The sequence below is a fragment of the Struthio camelus genome, chromosome 6, assembly GCF_040807025.1.
Source record: "Struthio camelus isolate bStrCam1 chromosome 6, bStrCam1.hap1, whole genome shotgun sequence".
Taxonomy (NCBI): Eukaryota; Metazoa; Chordata; class Aves; order Struthioniformes; family Struthionidae; genus Struthio; species Struthio camelus.
The window spans coordinates 43,557,592-43,581,530 of NC_090947.1; the positions used below are offsets into that span (position 1 = coordinate 43,557,592).

The window sequence follows — 23,939 nt, forward strand, 5'->3', positions numbered from 1 at the left end:
TTTTTGTTGTCCTGTAAATTATGCTTTTTTTTTTCCCTATCTACTCTTTTCAGCCTTAAACTTTGTAACTGATATATAACCAAAATAAATTTTTTTTATGTATCGTAACCCAGGTAACCCTCCTAATTTTTAATTAAAAAGAAACAGTTCGTCTATTGAAATGGAACTTAAAGCAGAATAGCAATTTCCTTTTTTTTTTTTTTTTATTTAGGTGAGAATGCAGGAAGATGCTGCTGTCCTAAACAAAAGAATGATCACTCAAATGGGAATGACACCAGTTCCTGAGAGCTCCAACGCTATGCTTCCTCCTTTCCAAGAAACATCTTGTGATTTGCAGCAAAGAACTGAACCATCTCTAGGACAACAGGCAAAGGATAACCTCAATGTCGCTGCTCAGGGTGATACATCAGTGGACGCTATCTACAAAGCAGTTGTAGATGCTGCAAGCAAAGGAATGCAAGTTGTGATCACCACTGCCGTTAGCAGTACAACACAGATGAGTCCCATTCCAGCTTTGAGTGCCATGAGTGCCTTCACAGCCTCAATTGGTGACCCATTAAATCTTTCTAGTGCTGTCAGTGCAGTAATCCACGGAAGAAACATTGCCGTTTCTGATCATGAAGGTAGGATAAGAAACACTAGAGGAACACGAATACTGAAGAATTCAGAACATGGTAAAAATTCAAGTGAAGGGGATGGGTATGAATATTACAAATCAACAAGTTGTAACACACCCAAAAAACAGTGGGAAGGGGAGCAAAGTCCTGTCAGTGAGATAAATAGATGGAAATGTGATGAGTTTCTAGACCACTCTACCCATATCCATAGTAGTCCTTGTCATGAAAGGCCCAATAACATCTCCGCACTGCCATTATTACAAGGTGAGCAGCATCAGATATTGTTATCACAGCGAAACTGTCAAAGTGATAAAATGTTGGAGGAGAATTTCAGGTATAACAATTACAAAAGAACTATGATGAGTTTTAAGGAAAGACTGGAGAACACTGTGGAACGATGTGCACACATAAATGGAAATAGGCCTCAGCAGAACAGAGGATTTGGAGAGTTGCTGAACACTTCTAAACAAGACCTAATTCTGGAAGAGCAATCTCCAAGTTCCTCGAATAGTTTGGAAAGTTCGTTAGTGAAAGACTATATCCATTACAATGGAGATTTTAATGCCAAAAGCATTAATGGGTGTGTGCCTAGCCCTTCAGATGCTAAAAGCATCAGTAGTGAAGATGACCTAAGGAATCCAGATTCCCCTTCTTCCAATGAATTGATACATTACAGGCCGAGGACGTTTAATGTTGGCGACTTGGTCTGGGGCCAAATCAAAGGACTGACTTCATGGCCTGGAAAACTAGTAAGAGAAGAAGAAGTTCACAATTCATGTCAACAAAACACTGAGGAGGGGAAGGTATATTTATATATATATATATATATATATATGTGCACATATCTATCTATATGTCCATGCACACACACATATAACCACACAAATGTTTATCAAAACTTTATCTCGGTATGTTTTTCTCCCCCCCCCCCGGTCTCTTATTTTACTAGTACAGATTGCTTTGTTTCATACATCTTGAAGAACTGAATTTATCCCATAATCATCTAATGAGAAATTTCTGTCAATGCCATGGAATATGTTAGATGATGTTCAGGCCTAATTATGCTTTACTAATTTGTCCACAAAAGACTTACTATACAAAAAATATTTGGCTTTAACAGAAAATTGTTTAACTTAGACTTTATGATTACTTGAACTTACCTGGCTGTTTCTGAAGAAACTGATTTGACATGTAAGGTACACGTAGACATTTGGAAGTGGTGAAAACTGCAAAAATGTAAAACTCGTCTAACCAGAATGAAGAATCTGTAATAAGTGAAAGGTTGCTGACTGACACACACGCTTTTTAGCAGGAAATGTATAAGCTTTTCCTCCCTGACAGCAGGTTTTGAACATCTGTTAATGGGAAAGATACCACCTGGTTTAAAATACCATTTAAAAAAAATGTAAATTCTAAAAAAGCATAAACAGGAAACAAAGATCTAATGAAATACCTTTTTCTCTCTAGCACAAAGAACTGGAACCAGTTAAAAATTATATTGTCTTTTTCCTATATCCCTGCTGAATATGATGCATGAAAACAATCATAGGAACATAAGAACAGCCATATTGAGTCGGGCCAAAGTATTCCTTTGCCCACAAAGTGGCCAGCAGCAGATGTGCAGAGGAGAGTGCCAGCGCGCGTTGAGGAGCGCTTCCCCAGCCCTCCTGCTCCGACGGTGCCGAGCTCGGGAACGAGTAACCAGGGCTGCTTCCTGCAGTTAATAGTCATAAAGTTATCTGGGGCTGATGTGCGAATATCATTTACCCAAACGGTCCAACGGGTCTCTAACGAGTTTGTACTGTAGATTAACGGGGGCAATGCTTTGGACAGAATAGGTCCATCCCTTTCAAAGACGTTCTTTTGGAGTACTGGGAACAAAAGTATTTACTTTAGAGAAATCAGCCTGCTTTAACAACAGCATTTGCAGGCCTCGGAGCTCACTCCTTTGAAAGCGTTAGAGCCCCAAGTTACAACACGTTTTTTCCATACAGGCAAACTTTTCTTAATAAGACAGACCACAAGCTGTAAAAGATTAAATAAAAATGGAAAAATTACGAGGTGAACAACATCGCTGTCCTGTATGAGTTACTGGTACACTTCTTGCACTGCATGCATGTTCCAAGGATGTGTTGACTTCACAAAATTAGCTGCGTAGCCATATTTATACGATTGTTTTTAATATGTTTTAAGAGCTCGTATTTTTATAACTTTTGTAAATGGCAGAATATTTCCACGTTTGCATTCCTTAGCAATTTTATACCTTGACTCACCTAACTGAGGGTATGAGAACGTATAGTTGCTTTTGTGCAAACCTGCGTTCTTACCTACCTTACTTTTGTGTCTCGTACACATTATATAAATTTATTGCATAATGCTGTATTCAATGGCATAGATTTGATTGTATGCTGGAGCACAAACGGCGTGAAAGGAAGCTATGGATCCCTTCTAAACTGTGGAATTACATATATCGCTGCTCAGGCAGTACTGTCAAGGCAATTTGGTGGAGGCAGCAAGAGAGACTGCTTCGAGTTCTCCGCCAGCAAGTCCCACGTAATGGATCGCCTTTCGATTCAGAAGGTCTTTCCTTTATTAATAATAAGTATGTCTAGTTGTTTCCAGCAAGAAATACAGTATGAATAGCCATTCGAAGGGCAGGAGTCGAGGTTGAAAGGTGGGCAAGAAGAGGGTACAAAATACGGAGGCGGAAATAAGCATGAAGGTGCGCGTATCGTGAACGTTCGCTCGCCGCGCGGGCTGCGCGTGAGCCGTTCCTAGCTGAGCGGAGGCGGGAGCCCCCGTCCCGTCGCTCGCGGCCGTCGCTGCTCGCCGCCTGGCCCGGCCCCGTGCTTCGCGCGTTCCCCCCGCCTGGTCTGAAGGGGAGGAAGGGAAGAACGAACGTGATAAGCAAACGGTCTTCGGAAATCCCGCGCCTCAGAAAATCCTGCGAGGTTGGGATTCCTGATGGGAGGCACTAGGAGCAGTTTTGAGAATTGTATTTTCTGCGGAGACTTCTTACAGCATCGTATTCGTGTGGTCAAGAGTTAGTTTCTCACAGCGAAGCCTCCGTTTCGCTGTGCCGTGGGGTTTCCTTGGGCCTTGTATGTTCTCTGTTGTGTCACGTACGAATTTAATTTTTATTTCCGTTTAAAAGAATTTGGGTATTAAGCGTGATAATGTTTCTGTTTGAAGAGCAGCTAGAGCGGTGTTTGTCTGACAGGAGAAGGGACCGGTATTGGACGTGACCTTTTTTCCCCAACGAGCGCTCGCGTTTGCTCATTGGAAGAAGGTGGAGGAGTCCGAGGGAAGGGCAGCGGCAGGCGTTTCTGGAAAGGACACAGTTACGCAGATAAATAATTAAGTTGACGAGTTATCGGATTAAAATGCGGTCCCCTCCAGAGGAAGGAGACGAAGGTTTTGGGGCGCGCGGGGCGGAGGGCCTTTCCTGGCCGCGCGTCGCCGGCGAACGCGCTTGCCGCCCGCCCACCCGCCCGCCGCTGCGTTTCCTGAGCAGGCTGTTGGCTGACCGGGGTGGCGCTGCGGTTTTATCCGTGGGGGCTTTTTCCCTTTTCGCCGCCGTCGGCTGATGGCGCGAGGTGGCATCAAAGCAGAAGGCGGGCCGCTGCCTTGGACGGCGCAGCGCACGCTCTTCTCCCGGGCGTTGCGGTCAGCGAGGGCTTGACAGCAAACGGGTTGCGAGGCGGGAAGCAGAACGTTACGACGCTGGTTTTGCTCTTTCGTGGAAATTTAGCCTCTGAGCCTTCTTTAAAGACGGGCAGAAAGCCCTGGCCCGTCTTTAAATACTGCCCTGAGCCTTTGCAGTTCTCCAAGTAGTGATAGATGTGATTTGTATCAGCGTCCTGAAAATCCAACTTGTATTTATTATTTAGCGTTAATGGTTCATTGTAAACAAAGGCGTCTGACGTTACTGACGCCAGTGTAGCCGGCGCGTTTGCTCTCTGTACCGTGTCATGTTAGCGATTTGATCCGAGCTTCTTCAGAGAAGAAAGTGCTAGCAGATTTTTCTCATGTTCTGCTATCACGAAATTCAGAAAACTGAGATAGCGATTCCTTTTTGGTACTTAAGTCCCTTGCTACCCAAACATCACGTGAACTCTTCCTACAAACACTTTAGCGTTCAACTTTCTTACATATCTAATGGCAGACGGAGGCAACCTTCTGCGGAGTTTGCTGCCTGTGTACCCTCACCTAGCACGGATATGGATGCTCTGCAATTTAATACTCGCTTTTATCTCTGTCATCTAGTAAAGTTTCGTAGGGAAAAGCTCAGACTAATTATATTATTGCCCTTTAATTCTGTTCAGGTTGAAAATTGTAAGATTTTTCTTCAGCTATTGTTCAAGCATCCTATAAAAATAAGGATCGAATTACAGCCGTAGTGCGTTGCAGACGGGGTAACGTTGCTTCCCGTAACGCCGTTAAGGCAACGTATGCGTTTCTGAGGCTGGGTTGTTCGTTCCCCGAGTGCTGTGTGCCTTTTGTTCTCCCGTTTGTCCTTAAAAAGAAAACTCTGCAGCCCCAAGCAGTTCTTTTGAGTAGGTAGTGTTTCATCTGTGCATTTGCGTTTTTACAAAGTCAGATTATGGAATGAGTTATTGTAAGTATTTGCTGTCTTATGTGAAAAGTAAGCATAATTTGAAGGGAAAAGTATATTTATTTAATTTGTTGGTCAGTGGTGTCCAAAGTACAATCTGTCATGTAATTGAATCTATTTCATGAAAATGGAAGTGTTGCCTCCCCAAGTGCCGATTTCCCCAGTAATGGCTCTAATCTTGTAAGTTCCCGAAGCTGCACTATTCCAGGATTTCATTATCAGGTGCATAAGTTCAAGGCATGTTAAATTTGATCTAAGAATTTATTATATTTGGCCTTATTTCTAGAGATTTTGACAACTTGCTCGCCCATTAACTTCAGGTCGTCGCTTCTGAAAATCAGTTCGTTGTGAATCTAAATCACTTAGTAATTGAAAGGTTGGGTTTAGAAAGAAGTTGCATTTAAATTTCTTTTAAAGATTGTACATAGGCATGCTTAACAAGTTTATATTTATGATTTAACTTTCTTGGTGTCAGAATGCAAGCTGTACTTATTATTAATGAAACAAACGTTATAGAAAGGTCTTGTGAAGTTCTGCAAAGATCAGAAATGAGCCAAGCAAAATATAACGCTGCTAACGAAGGAAAGGAATTTTTCAGTTCTTTTTTTTTTTTTTTGTCAATGTAGAAATGACTGTGAACCGAATGAAAATAATATGCGGAGTTAACTGGGCTAATGCAAATGATAAAATTATATAGCAATAATTCGTTTTCTTCCATGTTGGTACTGTTTACAGTAGTACTCGCCGGTGCCTCCGCGGCGGTGCCGGTGATTAGGTGCCGTGGTTTCTGTACAGATTGCTTTTAAGATTATGATTCCAGCTGATTTCAAGAGGACCTAAATGTCTAATTAAAGTACTTAAAATACCAGTTCGACAACCCTTTAGAGCACATGCTCAAATTCATTCCTAATTCAGCAGATCGCTGAAGTATGTGCTTAAGAAAAGAAGATGACAAGACCTTTTTCCGAACAGAAAAAGTAGCTCACTAAAGCACGCTCTGGTTGATGTGTAAATAAAGCTTTTTTAGGGGCTGTGGGCTTTTTTTTGTTGGTTTGTTTTAACATCATCTAAGCGTTTACTGTTGGTCTTCTGCAAAAGGAATGATTTTGGGTGTGCCGTTAACAGCGTTGTTGAGCTGAGGCCTCACATGCTTTGCCTGGAAGTTTGAGGTGGTGTAAAACTCTTTCATGTCGATGGCAGCTGTAAAAATTGTATCGTGTGTACTAGAGGGCTTACTGTTTTAATGCATTGCAAGTGGTCTCAAAGGTGTAAAAAAAAACATGTAAAATGTGAGTACAGAATACGAGACTTAAACGACAGTGTTCATAGTAATAATACAAAGAAAAACTATTTTTAAAATGTAATTTTCCTTCTTAATTTTGTTTTCCTAGATGTCATGTTTTTACTTTTTGTATTTCTACTGCTAGTAGTATGGACATGTAGAGAAATTGTATACGTGTACGTATGAGGGGGCTGTATACAGATAAACATTAGTTCCTTTTTTGCTGGGAAGTTAGTGTTTTATAGATGCAGTGAAAATTAGGCTCCATAAAAAATGCATGTCTAGCAGTAAAGTAAAAGCAATGTTTAATAATTGCAGGTCTGGGTAATGTGGTTTGGTGTTCATACCTTCACTCAGGTGGAGCCAGAGAAGTTGAAGACACTAACGGAAGGTCTAGAAGCTTACAACCGAGCCAGAAAAAGGAACAGAAAGTAAGTAAATGCTCATTTATTCACTAGTGAAACGGAACAACTGAATTATTGCTCCCTAAGGCTCTCGTTCAGGGGAACTCGGCAGATCTGCAAACCCGGAGAGTTAATTTTCTGAATTCCCTAAGTTGGTTGTGATACTCATCCGAGATCTTCGATAGCTGCGTTTTTCTTGCGTCGTCTGATGCTTACAGCAGCCTTTGTAAAACGCCAGCGTGCTCGCGTGAGCTCTCCTGCGCTGGGCTGTAGTTTACACCTAAAACCCTTACCGCGTCGAAGCCGTTCTGCCTAAACGTGCCTTTCAGCGCGCTCTGCCCCTCTTGCCTCTCCGCCTGGCGGTGCGGCTGCGGGCAGAGCCCGGGCTGGCTCACCTTCAGCGGTTGCCCCCTTCCCGAGAAGCATCTCCGAGCGGGGAAGCGGCCGGGCCCGCTGCTCTGGGCCGAGCTTTCCCCGCTCGCCCTGCCTCTCAGACCTGTGCCCCCTGCTTGGCTGTATCTGGCCTTTCAGCCTCTATTTACTGGTTCGCAGGATAGGAAAACTGTGAAGTAGGAAGTAGTAGAGCAGGAAACACAAGCATAGACAAAAAGGAGGAAATGAGGTTGACTTTTGGAGGAGGAAATTCCTGACAGCTGTGAAAGGAGAGAAAAGTAGAAGTTGTACAGTGGCTAGAGTTGTTCTAGGATGCTGGTTTTTTACTTACTGCAGCAGTGCAAATGTATTACTTTGAATCCGTATGGGAATGTGGAGTGCTGTCAGCTTGCACTGCTTGTCTTTACAACAATAAACATAGACTTACAGAATTAAATAATTATTTGTCTTCCGCTCCTTTTAAGGTGTAAGCTTTTCCTCTATTTATAAGTCATGCAGCGCTTAAGAGAAATATTCTTAATGCCAATGAGACAATGTTATTTTTTTTCAAGATCACCCTCAAAATATTTTACTGCTTTTTTTTTTTTTTTAAAGTGTGTGTAGTGAGAACATAAAAGTGCTTTTGGCATCTCCCCAGTTATTTGCTGTTGTCTCTGAAGCAAAATACGTGACTCAAGGTGACACCATGAGCAAATTTAGAGAGGTATAAAAGACGAAAGAAACAATACAGTCTCAGAAAACCTCCCGTCTCCTGTCCCACGCGTGTGTATTCAGCGGCTGCAGGGGTTGTCTGCGGTGTCCCTGAACGTTGTTCGAGGCGTCGCTGATCCTGTCCCGTTGCTGGCACACGGGGAAGCAGGAGCTCCTGGCGCTGGCATCTGCCTGCCCCTTTTCTTAGGGTTGCTTACAGCCTTTATGTACTTTTTTTTTTCCACGTTTCTATGTTGGTATACGTGGAACGCAGCTCCTAGTAGTTTCCGTTGGCATCACGAGTGCAGCGGGTAAGTGCTCAGCCCTTAGGCACGTCAGGTACTGGCACCTACTTGGGCACTTGTATAATAAAGGATACACAAGCAGAGAAGCTGAGGAGAAATTTATTTTAAGAGCATGAACTACATCGCATAGGTTGAGCATCTTTGGCAGGGCGAGGGTAGAGTCGAGATCTTCCCCGTGGCTCTCAGATACCTCAGCCCCCAGATCACTCTGCCTGTTCCCGCGGTTCCTTGCCTCAGGCCTAATGAATCCTCCAGTTTTTGCAATGAGTGTTACTGCCAGGACTACCCCAATAATCTCCTTCACTGCACAGTCTTGACTCAATCTCCAAATGTATGCACGTTAAATTAGAGGGAGGTGAAAAAAGGTCTGTGAAACTAAAGAACTGTATCACAGTGTGGATGTAGTAAGAGGCAATTCAAGTTGCACAGAAAATTTGTGAATTTTAAGGCTTAATCTAACCTTAAGTGTTAGGTTTTTTTAAATGGGAATGTTTTGCAGGTTCAGTTTCTTAGGTTTTCAAACAAGAAGCCAGAAAAAATGTCATTGTAGCACATTTGATTGGCACAGTCAGATGCTTCAGATCTGCTACGTAGAGCTTTGTCGCTGCAACTGCGAGTATAATGCAGAGCGTTTTGTGTAGAACTTGCCTAGAAAATGGTGAGGGGTTTTGCCTGGGGATTTCTCAGAGGAATGATAGGACTCCTGAATCGTCGTATTTGTTCTAGGCTCTGTAGGAAGATGAACGCTGGTACAAACCGCTCTTCCTTCCCAAGTTTTTGCAGTTCCACCTAGCCTTGAGCCTTTCTGTCCGTGTTGGGACCGTGTCTTTTGGCCTCAACCAGTCATGCCATAGCAGCTTCCTCATCTATCCAGTAGTAGTCTCTTCTGCAGTAGCTGCTGGAGTCTTCCCTTCTCAAAGCCTCTCTAGTCCAATTTTTGTTCTTCCCAAGCTTCATAGGCTTTTATAGTCCTCTGTCTACTGGTGTTCTCTGGTCCCACTGCACGCAAGTATCTCTTGAGTGTCTTCATCCAGTACCAGGTTCTTATCCTCCCGTGGTTTCCTGTCCCTCTGTGTTTAGTTCTCACTCTAGGCTGCTCTTTTGTCATGAGTGTGCTTTATAATATTGCCATCGTTACCATCCCTGCCATCCATTCAAGTTTTACCAAGTTACTTCAAAATGCAGTTTGAGCATGGCTTCTTCAACGGGGGGTTAAGTCAAGTCTGTGACGTGCCTCTTGCTGTTGGGCACGTGCCATCTTCAAAGTTGAACAGGACTTGAGTAGGGGAAAAGCTATTGCATCTCTTCCAGTACTTTTCCAGCTCCAGTCAGTCTCCGTCTTCTATCTCAGTCTCTCTGTCCTCTCTCCATTTGGATCTGGTGGCTGCTTCCACCATCCTGTCCGAGTCAAGCACGGTGGGTACAGATGGAGTTGGCCTGTTATCGGTGTTGGAAGCCCAGAGCAGTGATTGCAGGTGAAGTGCGGCACATGTCCGCTGTAGGAAGGAGCTTCAGAGGTTTTTACCTGTCAGCTCAAAGAAGTCACATTCAGACTTCATTCTGATGTAATTTGGTAAAAATTTAATGGCGTTAGTAGAGAGGATAGAAGGAGCACTTCTAACAAAACAGTTATCCTCTGTTCCTGCCAAATTTACATTCCTTCTCCAAAGCTGTCGTCCATTAGAGGCTTTCAACGAGATTATATAGTGGTTTTTAATGGGAAAAAGAAACTATTGCTAGAATCTTTTCAATGTCATTTGACAAAAATTGTGTTATTCACAGATTGGTATGTATCACTAGAGACCTGATGCATATGTTTGATGTTAAACTTTCAGGTTTTTAGCTACAGTGATTTATCTGCAGTAAATAGATACTATAGTAATGGGCACTTCCAAAACTTTGATTGGCTCAGTGATGGATCATCTTCATAGTGCAGTGTAAATGGCAATAGTATTTTAAGACTATAATTCAAATAATCATTTTAATATTAAATACTTTCAAATGGCTGTTTTGCCAAATAGCAGTAACTTTCATAGACATCATAATAAGGGTGTAAGAGATCTCGAGAGGTCATCTAATCAAGCTCCTACCCAAAGGCAATATATTAAGAAGAAAACTGGGGGGAAAATGACTGTTACGTAATGTTTCCTATGATTATTTTAATTGCTAGTGTTGTTTCATTATGACGATGAAAATCAACATAATGAAGTTACATCAATCTAAGGCTTTATTGTTTGAACTGAGCAATGATGCAACTGTACCGTACCATTTCAAAATCTGCCTGCATTCTGTTAGGACTGATTGCTACTGAAATGCTAGATAATCTGTTAATGCCATGCTAAGCATCAGCTCAAATGCAGTTCTGTTAAGACAGAAATTCAACCTTCTACTGTCAATACAGGATTTTTGGTATTTTGAAAACTAGTGGTAGGCACACCTGTGGAATAAAGTATGTAAAATTTGCAATGTCTTTTAGTTTGCATTGGATGCTTTAATTGATACACCACTTCTTTGTATAGGCGCATTTGTCCTTGCTCTAATGCCTTTAAAATCAAATGTGTTATAGCATGAAGTTTCTCTGTGCTGTTTGTAATGAATTTCACTTAATTTAATATTGACTCTTAGGCAAATAGTACTATTAAAAAGCACTTTCTGTTGGGTTTGCAAACGCTGTTTCATTTTAATTCTCTGATAAAAAAGGAGATTGTGTTAAGTAGTGGAAAAAAATTAGATAAGGACATACTGGGCTGCTGACAGAGCCTGATGTTGACTAAAGACCTATACAGGACATGTAAGCAGCAGGAGAGCTGAAACCTACTTCTAAGTGGCACGCAAGTCAGTAATGGTGTCAGCTACCAGCGTTGCATTTGCATTACAGGTGGAATCACAAAGGTGCTTTTCTAGGAAGTTCTGCTGCTGCCGAACAATGTTCTGGTTGTCATTTATCGTTGTCTAAGGGTTTATTTGTCCAAGCTGCATAGCTTGTTTTTGCAAAGCAGCAGAGCTGAGACAGTTCAGAAACCCGTGCGGACATGCCACATTTTTTTTGAGCATTTTCATTTCCATTTATCTTGTAATTCCTCTGCCTGATTTAAACTAAATCAGAATACTTCATTTTAAAGTTACACAAAACTCCTTTAGCCTTGATATAACTGATTTATTCAAAGCCTTAGTTAAACCTGTGCAGCTTCATGCGTGGATAAGTTTTATTCTATTTCGCTGTGAAGTGTGCTCAGTAAGTTCCTAGCATGTTGGTGAAAGCTGTGGAGTTCACGGAGGAACATGGAGCAGAAGGGCGCTTTTTTGCCTTTCTGTGCAATTCGTGCCTTGGCCTAGCTCAGAAGACCAGTGCAACATGGTGTTAGGGAATATCTCATTTGAATAATGACCAACAGACCCTCTGATCTCCTGTCTGTGATCTCTCAGCTGTACTGACAGTTATGAAAATCCTTCTGCTGAACTAGCGGGATGGAGTTGCTGCAGAGCAACGCTGTTTGTATCGCTTGTCCGCGCTACTTCCTCTTGACTCTCTTGCCAATGCTATTCGTTGCTGTGGATCTTTTAAGTCCCAGGGAAGAACGTCCTGGCTGATGTGACTATCTTTCTTTCTTCAAAGAGAAGATTTTTTAGAAAGCATCTGCTTCTGTGAAGGTCCCAGTGACCCAGACCACGTTGTTTCCTGTCTGTGCCATAATCTTGCGGTAAGATGCCAGACAGCTCTCTTCCTCCTCCTCCCCCCATTTCTGCGTCTCCAAAGTTGGGATAATAGCACTTTCTTACTTCAGAAGGATATTGTGATGGATGCTCATAAAACTGTCTCTAATCTCCAGGACAATCTGTCTCACATCTCATTAAGCCATTTCTCTTCAAATCCGTTATTCTTCTAAATGTCTCTGTTGAGTTGGACTCATCAGAACGAACTAGCCCATCTTTTAAGCACAGATCCTCAACAAGCTGTTAACAAATGATAGTAACTTGTGCTTAAGTACTGTTGGCTAGCTTGCAGCTCTGAAGCATGAACAAGAAGCCATAGAAGTAGGACCGGTAGCGCTGGCTGTGCTGCTTAAGTGGGGAAAACTCTTTAAATAAATATGCGTAAATCAAAAATGTCAGTTTAATATTAGATGTGACTGGGGCTGCCCAAAGACTTAGGGTAACTTTAGATTTGGAAGAGGAAACTGTTCTGCCCCCCTCCCTTCAGTTGAAGGCTCCCGCTAGGAACGGCTACCACACCAAGATTAGCCTTCTGCTCTGCATCTCCATCCCTCCGTTAGCTGTGAGGGAAACCCAGGGGGTTCACTTCCGCGTTTGTCGTAGCCCTCAGTGGGCTGTCTCTCCAGGGTAAAGGGCCACATCTGAGAGGAACAGCGTGACTTCTGTTCCTGCGGGTAATTAAAATTAGAAGGGATATTTCCCATTGAGCTTCATACTTGGGGTAAGAAGAAAACTTTGCAGAACGTGCACTGATTTTTCAGGAAGCGATTAGTGTGCGTACTTAATCCTGCACAAATATACTGCTGAAGCCTAACTGCCAGTACAAAGTAAATGCAGCATGCAATATGGCGTGGGAAGCAGGCAGAAGCAGGCGGTACTACGGGTTTAGTAACCTCCAAGTCGTCGTCAAGTCTTTGAGAAGGTCCAGAGCAGCTGGAGTCCTCTTCTTGGGCATACTGACTGCTCCTCATCAAAACCCGTGAGAGCCTGATGCCTGTTGCTCTCCTAGTGATAGAAGGAAAAGCTCGTTCCCCAAACCACTGTGTTTTTATTTAAATATAATATAATAGTTCAAGGTAGATACATTACTATGAAGTACTGTTGCTTATTATGCATAGCTGTAATCTGTCTTGGGGCTATTGCAACCAACAACTCATTACAGCGCTGTCTTCAATTTTTCTTTTGTCGTTGTAACACAAGCCTTTCATTTACATAATGTTGCATATAGGTCTGACCTTGCTGTATGTACTACAGCTACCTGGGAGGCTGAATACAGTTAGTAGAATATGTCTGATGAGTGAATGTGTTTCCTTATTATGAATCTTAAAAGTGTTTTTCTGTGTCTAAGAATTGCTGATGGCATTAATTTTTTCTTCCTAGAAGTGGAAAGCTAAATAACCATTTAGAAGCTGCTATTCATGAGGCCATGAGTGAACTAGACAAAATGTCTGGGAATGTAAGTCTCTCTTCATGTTAGCAATAATCTTTTTATTTTTCTGTGTTTGTGCATGTGTGTCAAAGTGAAGACCGGGAGTGTTGGTTTTTTGGGGTTGCTTTTTAATATAAGGTTTTTTTGTATTTTCTAAAATGATACAGATTTTTTAGTATTGCTCTTGCGTTAAAAACTGCAAATGTCTAATCATTCTGAAAAGCTGCAAAAGATGTATAATTATAGTTACATTGCCAATTATATTTATTTACAAAGATAGATTCCTGGACATCATTTTTACACATGCAGCCTGATAGTATTTGGATCAGTTCCAGTCCTGCTCGTGTTCCTCGGTTTTCTCTGACTGGTGATGCAAAATCAGGCTCATTTGTTTTTCAGTTGAGTAGCAAGTTACTGAAACTGCATGTAAAAGCATCATTCTTTTGAATGTAACACTAACTTTTTCTCATGTGAAATGAAAGATATCGTCATGGAAGGTAAGTTAAAAGGAGTATTCCCAATATGAATTCTAACAGTGCTTCCTTTTAAAATATTTACACTGTTATTTTGCAAGGTCAGTATCTTTCTAATTTAGAAATTGGTTTATATGATGTACTGATCTTCATATCACAAAAATGTCTGTAATTTCATTAAAGCAGAGATAGAAATGCATGAAAGGATATCAGAGAGCATGTAACGTAACATATCTCTCATAATGTATCATTGGCAGTTATTCAAATTATTAGTTATAATTATTAATTGAGTGCATAAAATGCACTGATCTTTTCCCTGATATTTCAAGCTCAGCGCTGAAGGTACTGGGACACCCGCATATTTAAAAGAATCGGGAAACCTCCTGGTTGTAGCCCTGTGGCAACTAAAGTCAAACCATGAGATCTGTTCATGGCCCACACGTCTGCTGTGTCCGTAACGCTGCAATTTAAATGTCAGGGCTGAACCTTTCTGGTGATATCAATTTTATTACTTTTGTTTATAAAGCCAGTATTAATAAAAGCTATAAATGCTGTATGCATTTTAACTATGATATATATAAACTGGCTCAGGGGAAACGGCTGTAACTGGCTTTGCTGCTCTGATTGTTTTCTAACGCAGAAAAGCTGATGTGCCAGACTCTGTGTCACTACTTAGTCTGGAATTAGGTTTTAATTATCTTGTCACAAAATTTGTAAGCAGGGTTTTTTTCCGTGAATATTGTGATTGTCAGAAACAATCGCAGGGAATCAACGGTTGTTCTCTTTGTAGTGACTTGCATTTTTTGTCAGCTGCTACTGTTCAGCTGTCGGTTGTTTTGAGTGAAAAGCATGGGCAAACAGGATAATTAGCTTAAAGCATTATTTGTACTGTAGGAGCCATTAAATATACAGTAAATGTGAGCTGTCTGAGGGCATTCAGGAAGGAACCAAGGAAAGAATTTAACACGCTGCTCAAGGATTTGTAGCTTTTGACTGACTGCTGTTTGCAAGCTGAAAACTGCTCGTTCCCAAACACAACCTCACTCCTACCGACAGGTGGTGGTGGTAGTCCGTGCAAGGCAGTAACGCGTTCTTACACCTTGTTTCTTCTACTCCTGTTGGACTTTTTATGGAGCAGTCAGTGATGGAAAAAATATTTCACATTCAAATTAATCTAGTATTTAACTTGAAATTGAAATTTTCATTTTAATATTGAAGGAAAACAGAGCTGGCCAAACATAGCTTGTTCAGTAATAATGCTACCACACACCTGAATTTGACCTCTCTCGTTTTTTCCCTATTAGCAATATTTCCTGCCCACCTACTTCTTACTTTATCGCCCTTGTCCCAGTGATTTATAAAGATCTGTCTCATAGCGTTTGACGTTATTACAGTTTCTGTTGCACGCTTAATGTAGTGGGTACCTGTCTCCAAGGTAACGAAGGCTGGAGATGTGCAGGTTGCAGCACCCGGGATGTAAAGATTGTGGCATCATGTTTTAAAGTTCTTGAGCTTCCTTTTAATTCCAGCTTCCGTGTAGACATTAAATAACAAGAACCGTTTCATGAGGGCAGCATAATAGCATCTCAAGCAGTCCTGTAACTCGTTTGTTATTGGCTGGTTACTTTGCCTGCTGTTCATTGCTGACTTCTAAATGTGCTTATTTTTAGGTCCACCAAATCCCACAGGGAGACAGACAAGTGAAGCCTCCAAAACCCAAGAGGAGGAAGATCTCTAGATAACATTGAATGTCTTTGTTACTGGTCCAGTACTTATCAACGTGAACGTGCACATAAGTCTGTGTGTAGGTATTGATATAGACGTGGTTATATCAATATTTATGTGAAGACAGATAGATACCATCACGGGGTGCTACGTGAATTAGTGGTACAATATTTTCGATGATTAGGAGGGATAGTGGTTGCTGGATAAGCCAATCAAAAATCTTGAAAGGTTACAGTAACAATGTCAGATGATTACTGAAATTTTTTTCTATAATACTAAAATTGTGATTATAAGAAATAGTCCAAATGTTTCTGAGAAATTTTCATTGTGTATATAGATAATACAGAATTTCATGGTGATATCTGAAATGTAAATATTGTACAATATTGTCATGTACAAGCGTACCTAATGCACACTTTATCTTTTATTGTACAAAAAAATAGTGTACAAAATTCTTTGGTTTCTATTGAGTACACATACAAGAGACTACCAGTGTAAAGTGATAAATAAAAATACAGCCTAAATGCTTTTATATGATAATGTAAAAGATGCTGTTTTTGTATTTAACAGCAGAGAGAAGGCATGATTATGTAATACCTTAATTATGACATACACTTCACGCCACTGAGTGTTCATTTATATTGTCTGTTTGGAATGAACCTTGCCTGGAAGTACTGTACTCCGTTTCCGGTCTCTGTAGGAGAGTGCAGCCTTGCAGATTCCTGAAGGGATGTGGGATCGCAGGTCTAATTAGTAACTCAAAGGCTGCAACTGTTGGTTGCATTTTTATTTACTTAACTTTTAAAGTAGAATGCTGTAGATTTTATTAAAAAAAAAGAAAAGTAGATGGACTATTTTAGTCAACCATTTCTGTAGTTAAAGTTTCATAGCCACCTGATAAACTAAGCAGTTTATATCCCCAGTAACCTTGAACCCTCAAAACCCCCTAGATTTATTAGCTTAAATTATCTAACGTCATTAACCATCTTGTTTACTTTTAATGGGGCAGAGGCCCTATTTTAATAATGTGATCAGTACTGATTACAGTTTGGTTCCGCAGCAGAGTGAAAGGGCATGCTCCACAGCGCTCATAAAAGTAATTCCAGTATCCATCTTACAGTGTTATTACAAAAAAACTAAGGGTGGCTTACAAAACTATTAGCAACAGTAATTTTTATCAGTATTATGTAACATATCAGATTTATTTTATTTAAAAAGAATTATTTATACCATTAACAGATTCTTATATATATTAATGTGGCTGAAATGTGCAGGTTAAATCTATTAACCAAATTATTTATGTTATATTAAGTGAGAAATGTGAAACATATGTAGAAAAAAATTAATACACTACAGATTTAAAAGTCTAAAGCTATGAGCCATTATAAAATTAACAAACGGAAGTGTAGCACAACATTATTTCAGTTTTATTTCGTTTATGTTTAACACGGATGGTGGTGATGGTGATGGAAGCGATGACATACTCTGTCTTCAAGGCTTCCCAGAATAATTCTCGAGTCACCGTTCCTGGTCCCCGGATGAAGTCCTTAACCCCCACCTCTTCATCTGGGACCACCACTTACCTCAGAGGTCCTTTTTCCCCGAATTTCCAAATCTCTGCTCTCTAGCTAAGGACTGGCAGCGATCAGCACCCTGTGAAGCTGGTGGTGTGACCACTCTCCGGTAACCAACACTCGGCTCTAGTATCCCGAATCGCTATTCCTCTTCCGAGTCACTTTGCCCAAATCCCAGACTTCTCTGCCCGAAGGACATGACTGAGGCCAGCTGTCCCCGAGGACTGCGAGGCCGAAGGCTCTGCCGGCCTCGGCGCTCGTGTGCCAGAGCACAAAGCACTACCTCTGGGCTCACCTGCTTTCTCATGTCTGGTGCCCGCTCGCTCCTTGCCCGGCCCGCGGGAACGCAGTGGCTGCGCTGGCTGCGGGGCCTGGAGGCAGGAGCCCTTCCTTCCTTCCTTCCTTCCTTCCTTCCTTCCTTCCTTCCTTCCTTCCGCGGGGTAGGTTCATTTGTCTGTCGTGTGACGCCACGGTCCTACATGCAAACTCATGTGACGTGATCTTTTGTGTAGCTGAGTCAACATTTTATGTTACGAGTTAATGTGTTTGTTCTGTTTAAAGAGTTGCCGTTGTCCACGCTCCATGCCAGCCTGCTTTCCTGCCGTTTGTCTCCGCCTCTGGTTTTGACTCTCAGATACGTGGGGGGGGGGGACGTATGCGTGTGTGCGTCTTTATATTTAGTTTTATTTCTACCTTTGCTTTCTGTCCTAAAACTGAGTTTGTATTGACCAGCCCTCCTTTTGGCATTTTAACTAATTAGGTTTGTACTTTCTCACCAATGTATACTTTACATTAGTAGGCTATGTAAAGTATTTTTGTGCACTTGATTTCATCGGTTAATAATGGCATTGATGTGGGTGCTAGGAGTAGTTTGTTTCAGTCCATACAAATTTTTTTCTCTTTTAGAGTTTTTATGGTTTCATGTAAGCAGTTAATGTAAATATTGTGAGCGTTACAGGTCATGCAGTGTTGTAACATTTTAAAAAATGTTGCACCTACTTTACAATTAAAAAACTGGTCACTCATACTTGAATTTTGCCCATAGAGCCATTTCTTTCTCTTTGCATTGAAGCATAATATACTTTTTTGATGGAGGCCCAACCCTTCTTTCTACCTTATTATTTTTTGTTTAATAAATCTATATTTTTTCTAATAGAAGACTTAAAATGAAAATGTAAAAAAAAAAATACTTTTTGCCTACTTTCTAATTTAAGAGAGAATTCCTATATTTAAAAGGTGAAAAAATACTCCATTGTGGAAAGTGGAACAACGCTTGATTTGTCATTAATGTGGCACAATCACACACAACTGAACTGGCTGAGTAAAGTGAGCCCACAAAGTATATCGGTCTCTCAGTAGATTAGTTAACTACATGATTCTTTGAGGATGTAAAGTGTTACATATTCTTGTCTATTTATTTATTTATTATGCCTTTTTTTTTTTTTTTGGCTAAGTGGGTGACAATGTGGTTGAGTCATTCAGATGACATTCAAATTAAAGGAAATATTCCTCTTTCTATTATGGTGCATTTTGTGAACACCATAAAAATATTTTCGTTTATTTCGATGGATTTTCTTCATATTTTCACTTCTGACAAAAAGTTTTGCTGGTATCAGCGATGAAAATAATATCCGCCTAGTAAAAAATAACACTTCTCTGATGTCCCAGCTCTGTTCTACTCACGGTCTAAGGTTTTAGGGGTTAAAGAGAACTTAAAGTTATTTCCTAAATCAGTTTTGCAGAAGGTTTATAAGCAATGTGGTATCATTTTGGAGTCCCTGAGTTTGGTGGTCTAGAAGTACTAGAGGGCTCCTGGTGGACTGAATTACCTTAGAACTGCTGCCTTTCTTAGTCACCGTTTGTATTTTGCTATGTAGGGTTGTAATGTGAGAATTCCAGAAGAGCAGTAGCATAAAAATGCTTTTCTATTTTTTAAAAAAAACCCATTCTAGTCTTACTAAGAATTAGAAATTTTTTTAATATCAGTTTTGTAATTTTTGATAAAGTTGTCAATATTATGATTAAATCACCAGAAAAAAAAGTTACTGTGATGTTCTCTTCGGGGCAGGGACTTTGTCTTCCTATGTATTTGTAAAATGCCTAGCACAATGGGATGCCCAGTCCTAAACGGGGCCATGGGCACCGCTATAAAATTAAATAGTGACGAACAATATCAGAGTTGATTTTAAATGTATAAAAAAACAAGAGAATTCACAGTTAAGATTGGAAATCTGACTCCCTGTCCGCAGTTTACCTGCTGTGCTCTACACCAAGGTAACGTCCTCCAGCGTGACGTCCGACAGGTAAGTTTAGGAAATTGATGGCTGTCGAAGATTTATTGGCAAAAAACAGGACACTGATTTAAGTCAAAACATAACGGCTCCTTTACCATAGTCTTCAGGTACTTTATTCTGTCCGCTGGTTTTAACAGTACTAACTGAGCAACTTACGTTCCCGTTTCAGAATTCCCTAAGAATTAGTAACCAAGTGGTTTCAGTTTGTTCTTAATTTACAAAATCCAGAACATATAAAGAGATAATTTAGTTCAAAATCCATTGCAAGCACAAGTCAAACTGAAGTCAGATAAACTCTAGAAAACATTTCGAGGTTTCCAAAAAAAAAGAAAAACACCCCACCACCTTCCCGTGGAGTTTGTCTGCCCGTGTGGTACAAGGCGCAGGAGGTTCCTCACAGACTCCCCGCAGCTTTCCAGGCCGGTTCTTTCTGCTCGGCTTGCTGTGGTTTATTGACCTGGTTGTAAGGCATTATCAAGGACTAGAAGTCAGCTGTGAGAGAGCACCTTGGCTAACAAATTTCATATAATATTGCTCAAATGCAGAGGTTGGATCCAGAGCTGTGTGTCTCCGCACTGTGAGGGTATTGCCGTAAGAAACGCTGCCCGAGTTTAGGTACGCAGCAAGCTCTGCCCGCCGCCTGCTGCCCCGCGTTGCAGGCTGCGATCAAGCCAGGGCGCAAAGCGAAGCACGAGGGACCTGGATGGTAGCAGGGTACGCTTGCTGTGCACGTGAAGGCGAAGCAGTGCAAAGCAGTGGCAAATCAGGCCTCCACAGTTCACTTCTCTGCTGGGTTTTACAATTAATTTATTTATTGGCTAAGAAAAATTAAACAATACTTTTTTGTTGCTTTAAAAAAATCACAGAGATTTGATTTTGCTGGAAACGTCCCCCTCATTCTCTGTTTTCCCCCTTGAAAGCACATTCTGGAGAGATTTCATCTCTCGCATTTTTACCTGCTACGAGATAAGGATTTGTCTATAATTGAATGCTATTCCAACAGAAGATAAGGGTTTTGATTTAGAACAGAAAAAAAAAATTATACAATAACTCCTTCTGGAAATTTTTATTCCAGAAAAGATATGGGTTTGATATAATTACTATGGACTACACTCAATTTGGAGAAGACGGTTTCATAAGAGCAGCCACGTACAGAATGGAACAAAAAGCTACTGCCCCATACCTCCGGGTGCAGGCAAGCGCCAAGCAAGCTCGTCACTGAGCGTTCATTCAGATCGGCTGTCAGGTGGCAAAGACAACAAACACGCGCGTGTAGCATTAGCTGGCATTTTTAAATTTACACGTAGAAATCAATACCAAAGGTTGTGCAAGTTGGATCTGAGCCACGATTTAAGGCCAGCTTTGAATAGCACTAACACAATTACAGTAACAGATGGGAGAACACAGTCTCTGTTGCAGCCACTTGCATATCAAGGTCTGGGGGTGCAAAGAATTTGCAGGTAAGTCCTCCTGTTGGTGTTAATGATTTCAGTTAGCTAATAATGTTAATCTCTATTAACTATTATTTAAACTAGTAGTCATGGGAAATGACAAACAATTCTTGCCCTGAGGAAACGTCCAGGTAACAAAATCAGACCTACAATGCAAAGGAACAAAAGAATGATAGCCTAGAAACAGGAGAACCAATGCTTTCAGTTTAAAGAAAAAAATATATATAACTTTTACTCAGCTGATTCCTGCTTCACATGTATTTGTAGAACGCGAACATATACATGTATGTGTGTACACCCTGACACTGAAAGCAGCAGCAGCAGCAGCGTGTGTGGCAAAAGCAAAACCTCCTGGAGCTGATGGCAATTTCTTTCGGGTACCCCAGTCAGGGAACCAAGTTCATAAAGAAGTTACTTGCTTATTCCTACTTCAGAAGTTGCAGTCTCATCAAATCACAATCAAATCAGCAATTTGATTGCTGAAGTAGAAGCGTTTATTAACTTGTGGTAGAAATATCGTTCTTTTTTAGTTCCAGAAAAATAATTTGTTGCTTATCTGTCTGATTTTTCCCTAGGAAGAGAGAGAGTCATAAAACTCACGTAAATTATTAGCTTACCATTATCTATGATCAATTGGGGAACCTGCTCTCTGCTTCTGAGGAAAAAGTGAGGATTTAACCTCCCAAAAATAAGATTTTTTTTGAATTCTATTATTAATTTCCTTAATTGTGACAGAAATGAGAAATAGCAGTTCCATGACTCAGTCTCACAGATCGGAAGAGTTTCGTACAAACGAAACTACAAACAAATCTGTGATTCTTGCTCCCAATATTGCTACAGAAAGACAGCAACAAAACCAGCCCAAACAACCAAAATTACTCTGCTAGACACAAAGATACCATTGCAGTATTCAAAAATAGATACCGGAGTGGCATGTGTACTTAATTGCCTGTCTGATTTTAAATATTTTTTGTCATCTTGTGTTGGGAAAAAAATACTTGGGGAGAAAGAGAGAAGATCTAGACACAGAAGGAGAGCCTAGAGCAACGCTGTAAACCCTGGTGTGAGGGACGCGCCATGGCACGTAGGCGGCAGGATACATCTTGTCCAAATATGCAGGTAATTGTCAGCATATGAGATAGTACCTGTTTCCCAGATATAAATGGGGAGCTACATTAAGGTATGTAAAAGAGGCGTTACAAGTACCCAGAAACAACTACTGGTTTTGCAAAATGTTGCCAAGATCTTTCTGAATCAGCGCAAAGTAAGCCAGTACAGAGTACGACCAAGGGAGGCTCTCCAGAGCCCGTGGGCTGTGGGTGAGGGCGAGAGGCAGGGCAGCTGCTGCCTGCCCTGGGCCTAAGCTGGGGTGGGAAGCCGGTCTCCAGCCTCCAGCACGCAGGAGCTGCCTGTAGGGACTTCATAGGTTCTTCTATGACCTGAGAGATCTATGGATCTCTCTTTGCCTCAGCTAAGACATTTTCTTTGCAGGTTTTGACCTTAGATTTCTCTCTTACACTAAGAAATACTGCTGCCCCCGCCCCTGCCAAATTTCTGCACGTGTTAAACTCTTGGAGGGCATGGGGAGAGGGGAACAGCAATGGAAGGAACAACTGTGAAGGGGAGAGATCTGGGGCTTCGCCAAAAAAAAAAAAAGAATCCAGAACAACTTGGAGCTGCTGTATAGGTGAAAAGCGTCCCATCTTTGAGGGGATTCACGCAGAAAATTTGCTGAGGAACAAAAAAATGAACTATATTTAAAAATATTTAAGAGAGACATCTTTTTCAGTATCTTGCTTACACTGTTACTGTTGATCTCATCCCAGGACAGCTGGTCATAGTTTCAGTTGCTAACAACAGGCAGTCTTCTCCAGCCTGCTGTTCATTTTTCAGATATTCAGAAATTTATTCTACAAAAAAAGAAAGTGAACATAAATTAGAAAATAAAAAGCATTTGGCATTTTGATAATGTCATGATAGCCTTTCTATTAATTTGCTGTTTAGATTATGAAAAGGTTATTGGCTCTTAGGAGCCAGTTATTGAAGTCTCTAACATGTTCTTTTGATGACCAGGAATCTCAAAAAACAGCGATATAACAGTCTCTGACATCTTCCTCTACTCTCGATTTGAACATACAATTTTACATTCCCATTCCACGATACTAGGGCTGCATAGTCACACTTGGCCAGGATTTTTTTGTGCACAGGTAGAGCCTGATCATATATGTGATACATAATACAGAAGTTGAACTAAAAGAAGAATATACAGACTAGAAAAGAAACTTCCAAATTTTCAAAAAAAATTCATGTTAAAAGACATATTATTAGACACCAATACTTACAGTTTGTACCTGCTGGTTCATGACAAGTTAGTTTAAAAAAGGGAAAAAAAAAAAAAAAAAAAGGTCCTGGGCAGCCGTGTGAGCTGCCCGAGGGCGGGCAGTCGGGTGTCTCCTAGGCAAAGCCCATCTGGAGAGAAGCTGTGCAGTGAAACGTGTTCAGACCCTTCAGCACGTGCCAAGCTAGTGCAGTAATTCTGTTGGGCTGTTTGATCCATTAGGCTGAATTAATCAACTGCGCTGAAAAAAAGGAATGAAAGAAACACTGATACAGGAGGAGAGCCAGCAGGTCTACGGAAGCACCCTCTCTGCTTCTCTGAGACTACCAGGTTAAGTGCCAGGAAAAGACTGTGCTGCCTAAATCTTTGTAATTAATAATTTCGTTATGATAATGTGCTTAAAATAGACAATAAAATTTTAAGGATTAAATTTAGATTTTAAAAAAACAGTAAAGGTTTTAGTCAGGAGATTTATAAACGTACAAGCATGCTGTCTGCAACCCTGAAATCTGCAAGGCTGATATCAGAAGCAGCAGAGCAGTAGCTTTTACAGAAATCGTGCGTTAGGTCCCCTTTTGGCAACCACTCTGACGTAAAGATGCTGAATCCAGAGGTATCTTCAGATGGCTTTCTTG

General features: G+C 41.0%; 1 protein-coding gene across 9 annotated transcripts in view; it reads left to right on the forward strand.

The window, feature by feature from the left end:
• Nucleotides 1–16,261, forward strand: part of MBD5 (methyl-CpG binding domain protein 5) — a 147,058-nt gene extending 130,797 nt beyond the window's left edge. For 4 of the 9 annotated variants that reach the window (XM_068949340.1, XM_068949336.1, XM_068949337.1 and 1 more), the window contains 4 exons: nucleotides 212–1,420; nucleotides 6,833–6,945; nucleotides 13,401–13,476; nucleotides 15,593–16,261. In XM_068949340.1, coding sequence (XP_068805441.1) covers nucleotides 212–1,420; nucleotides 6,833–6,945; nucleotides 13,401–13,476; nucleotides 15,593–15,664 — 1,470 coding nt within the window. In that variant the 3' untranslated portion in view covers nucleotides 15,665–16,261. The remainder of the gene's footprint in view (nucleotides 1–211; nucleotides 1,421–6,832; nucleotides 6,946–13,400; nucleotides 13,477–15,592) is intronic. The other 5 variants (XM_068949342.1, XM_068949343.1, XM_068949339.1 and 2 more) reach the window with 3 other exon arrangements.
• Nucleotides 16,262–23,939: the final 7,678 nt, after the last annotated feature.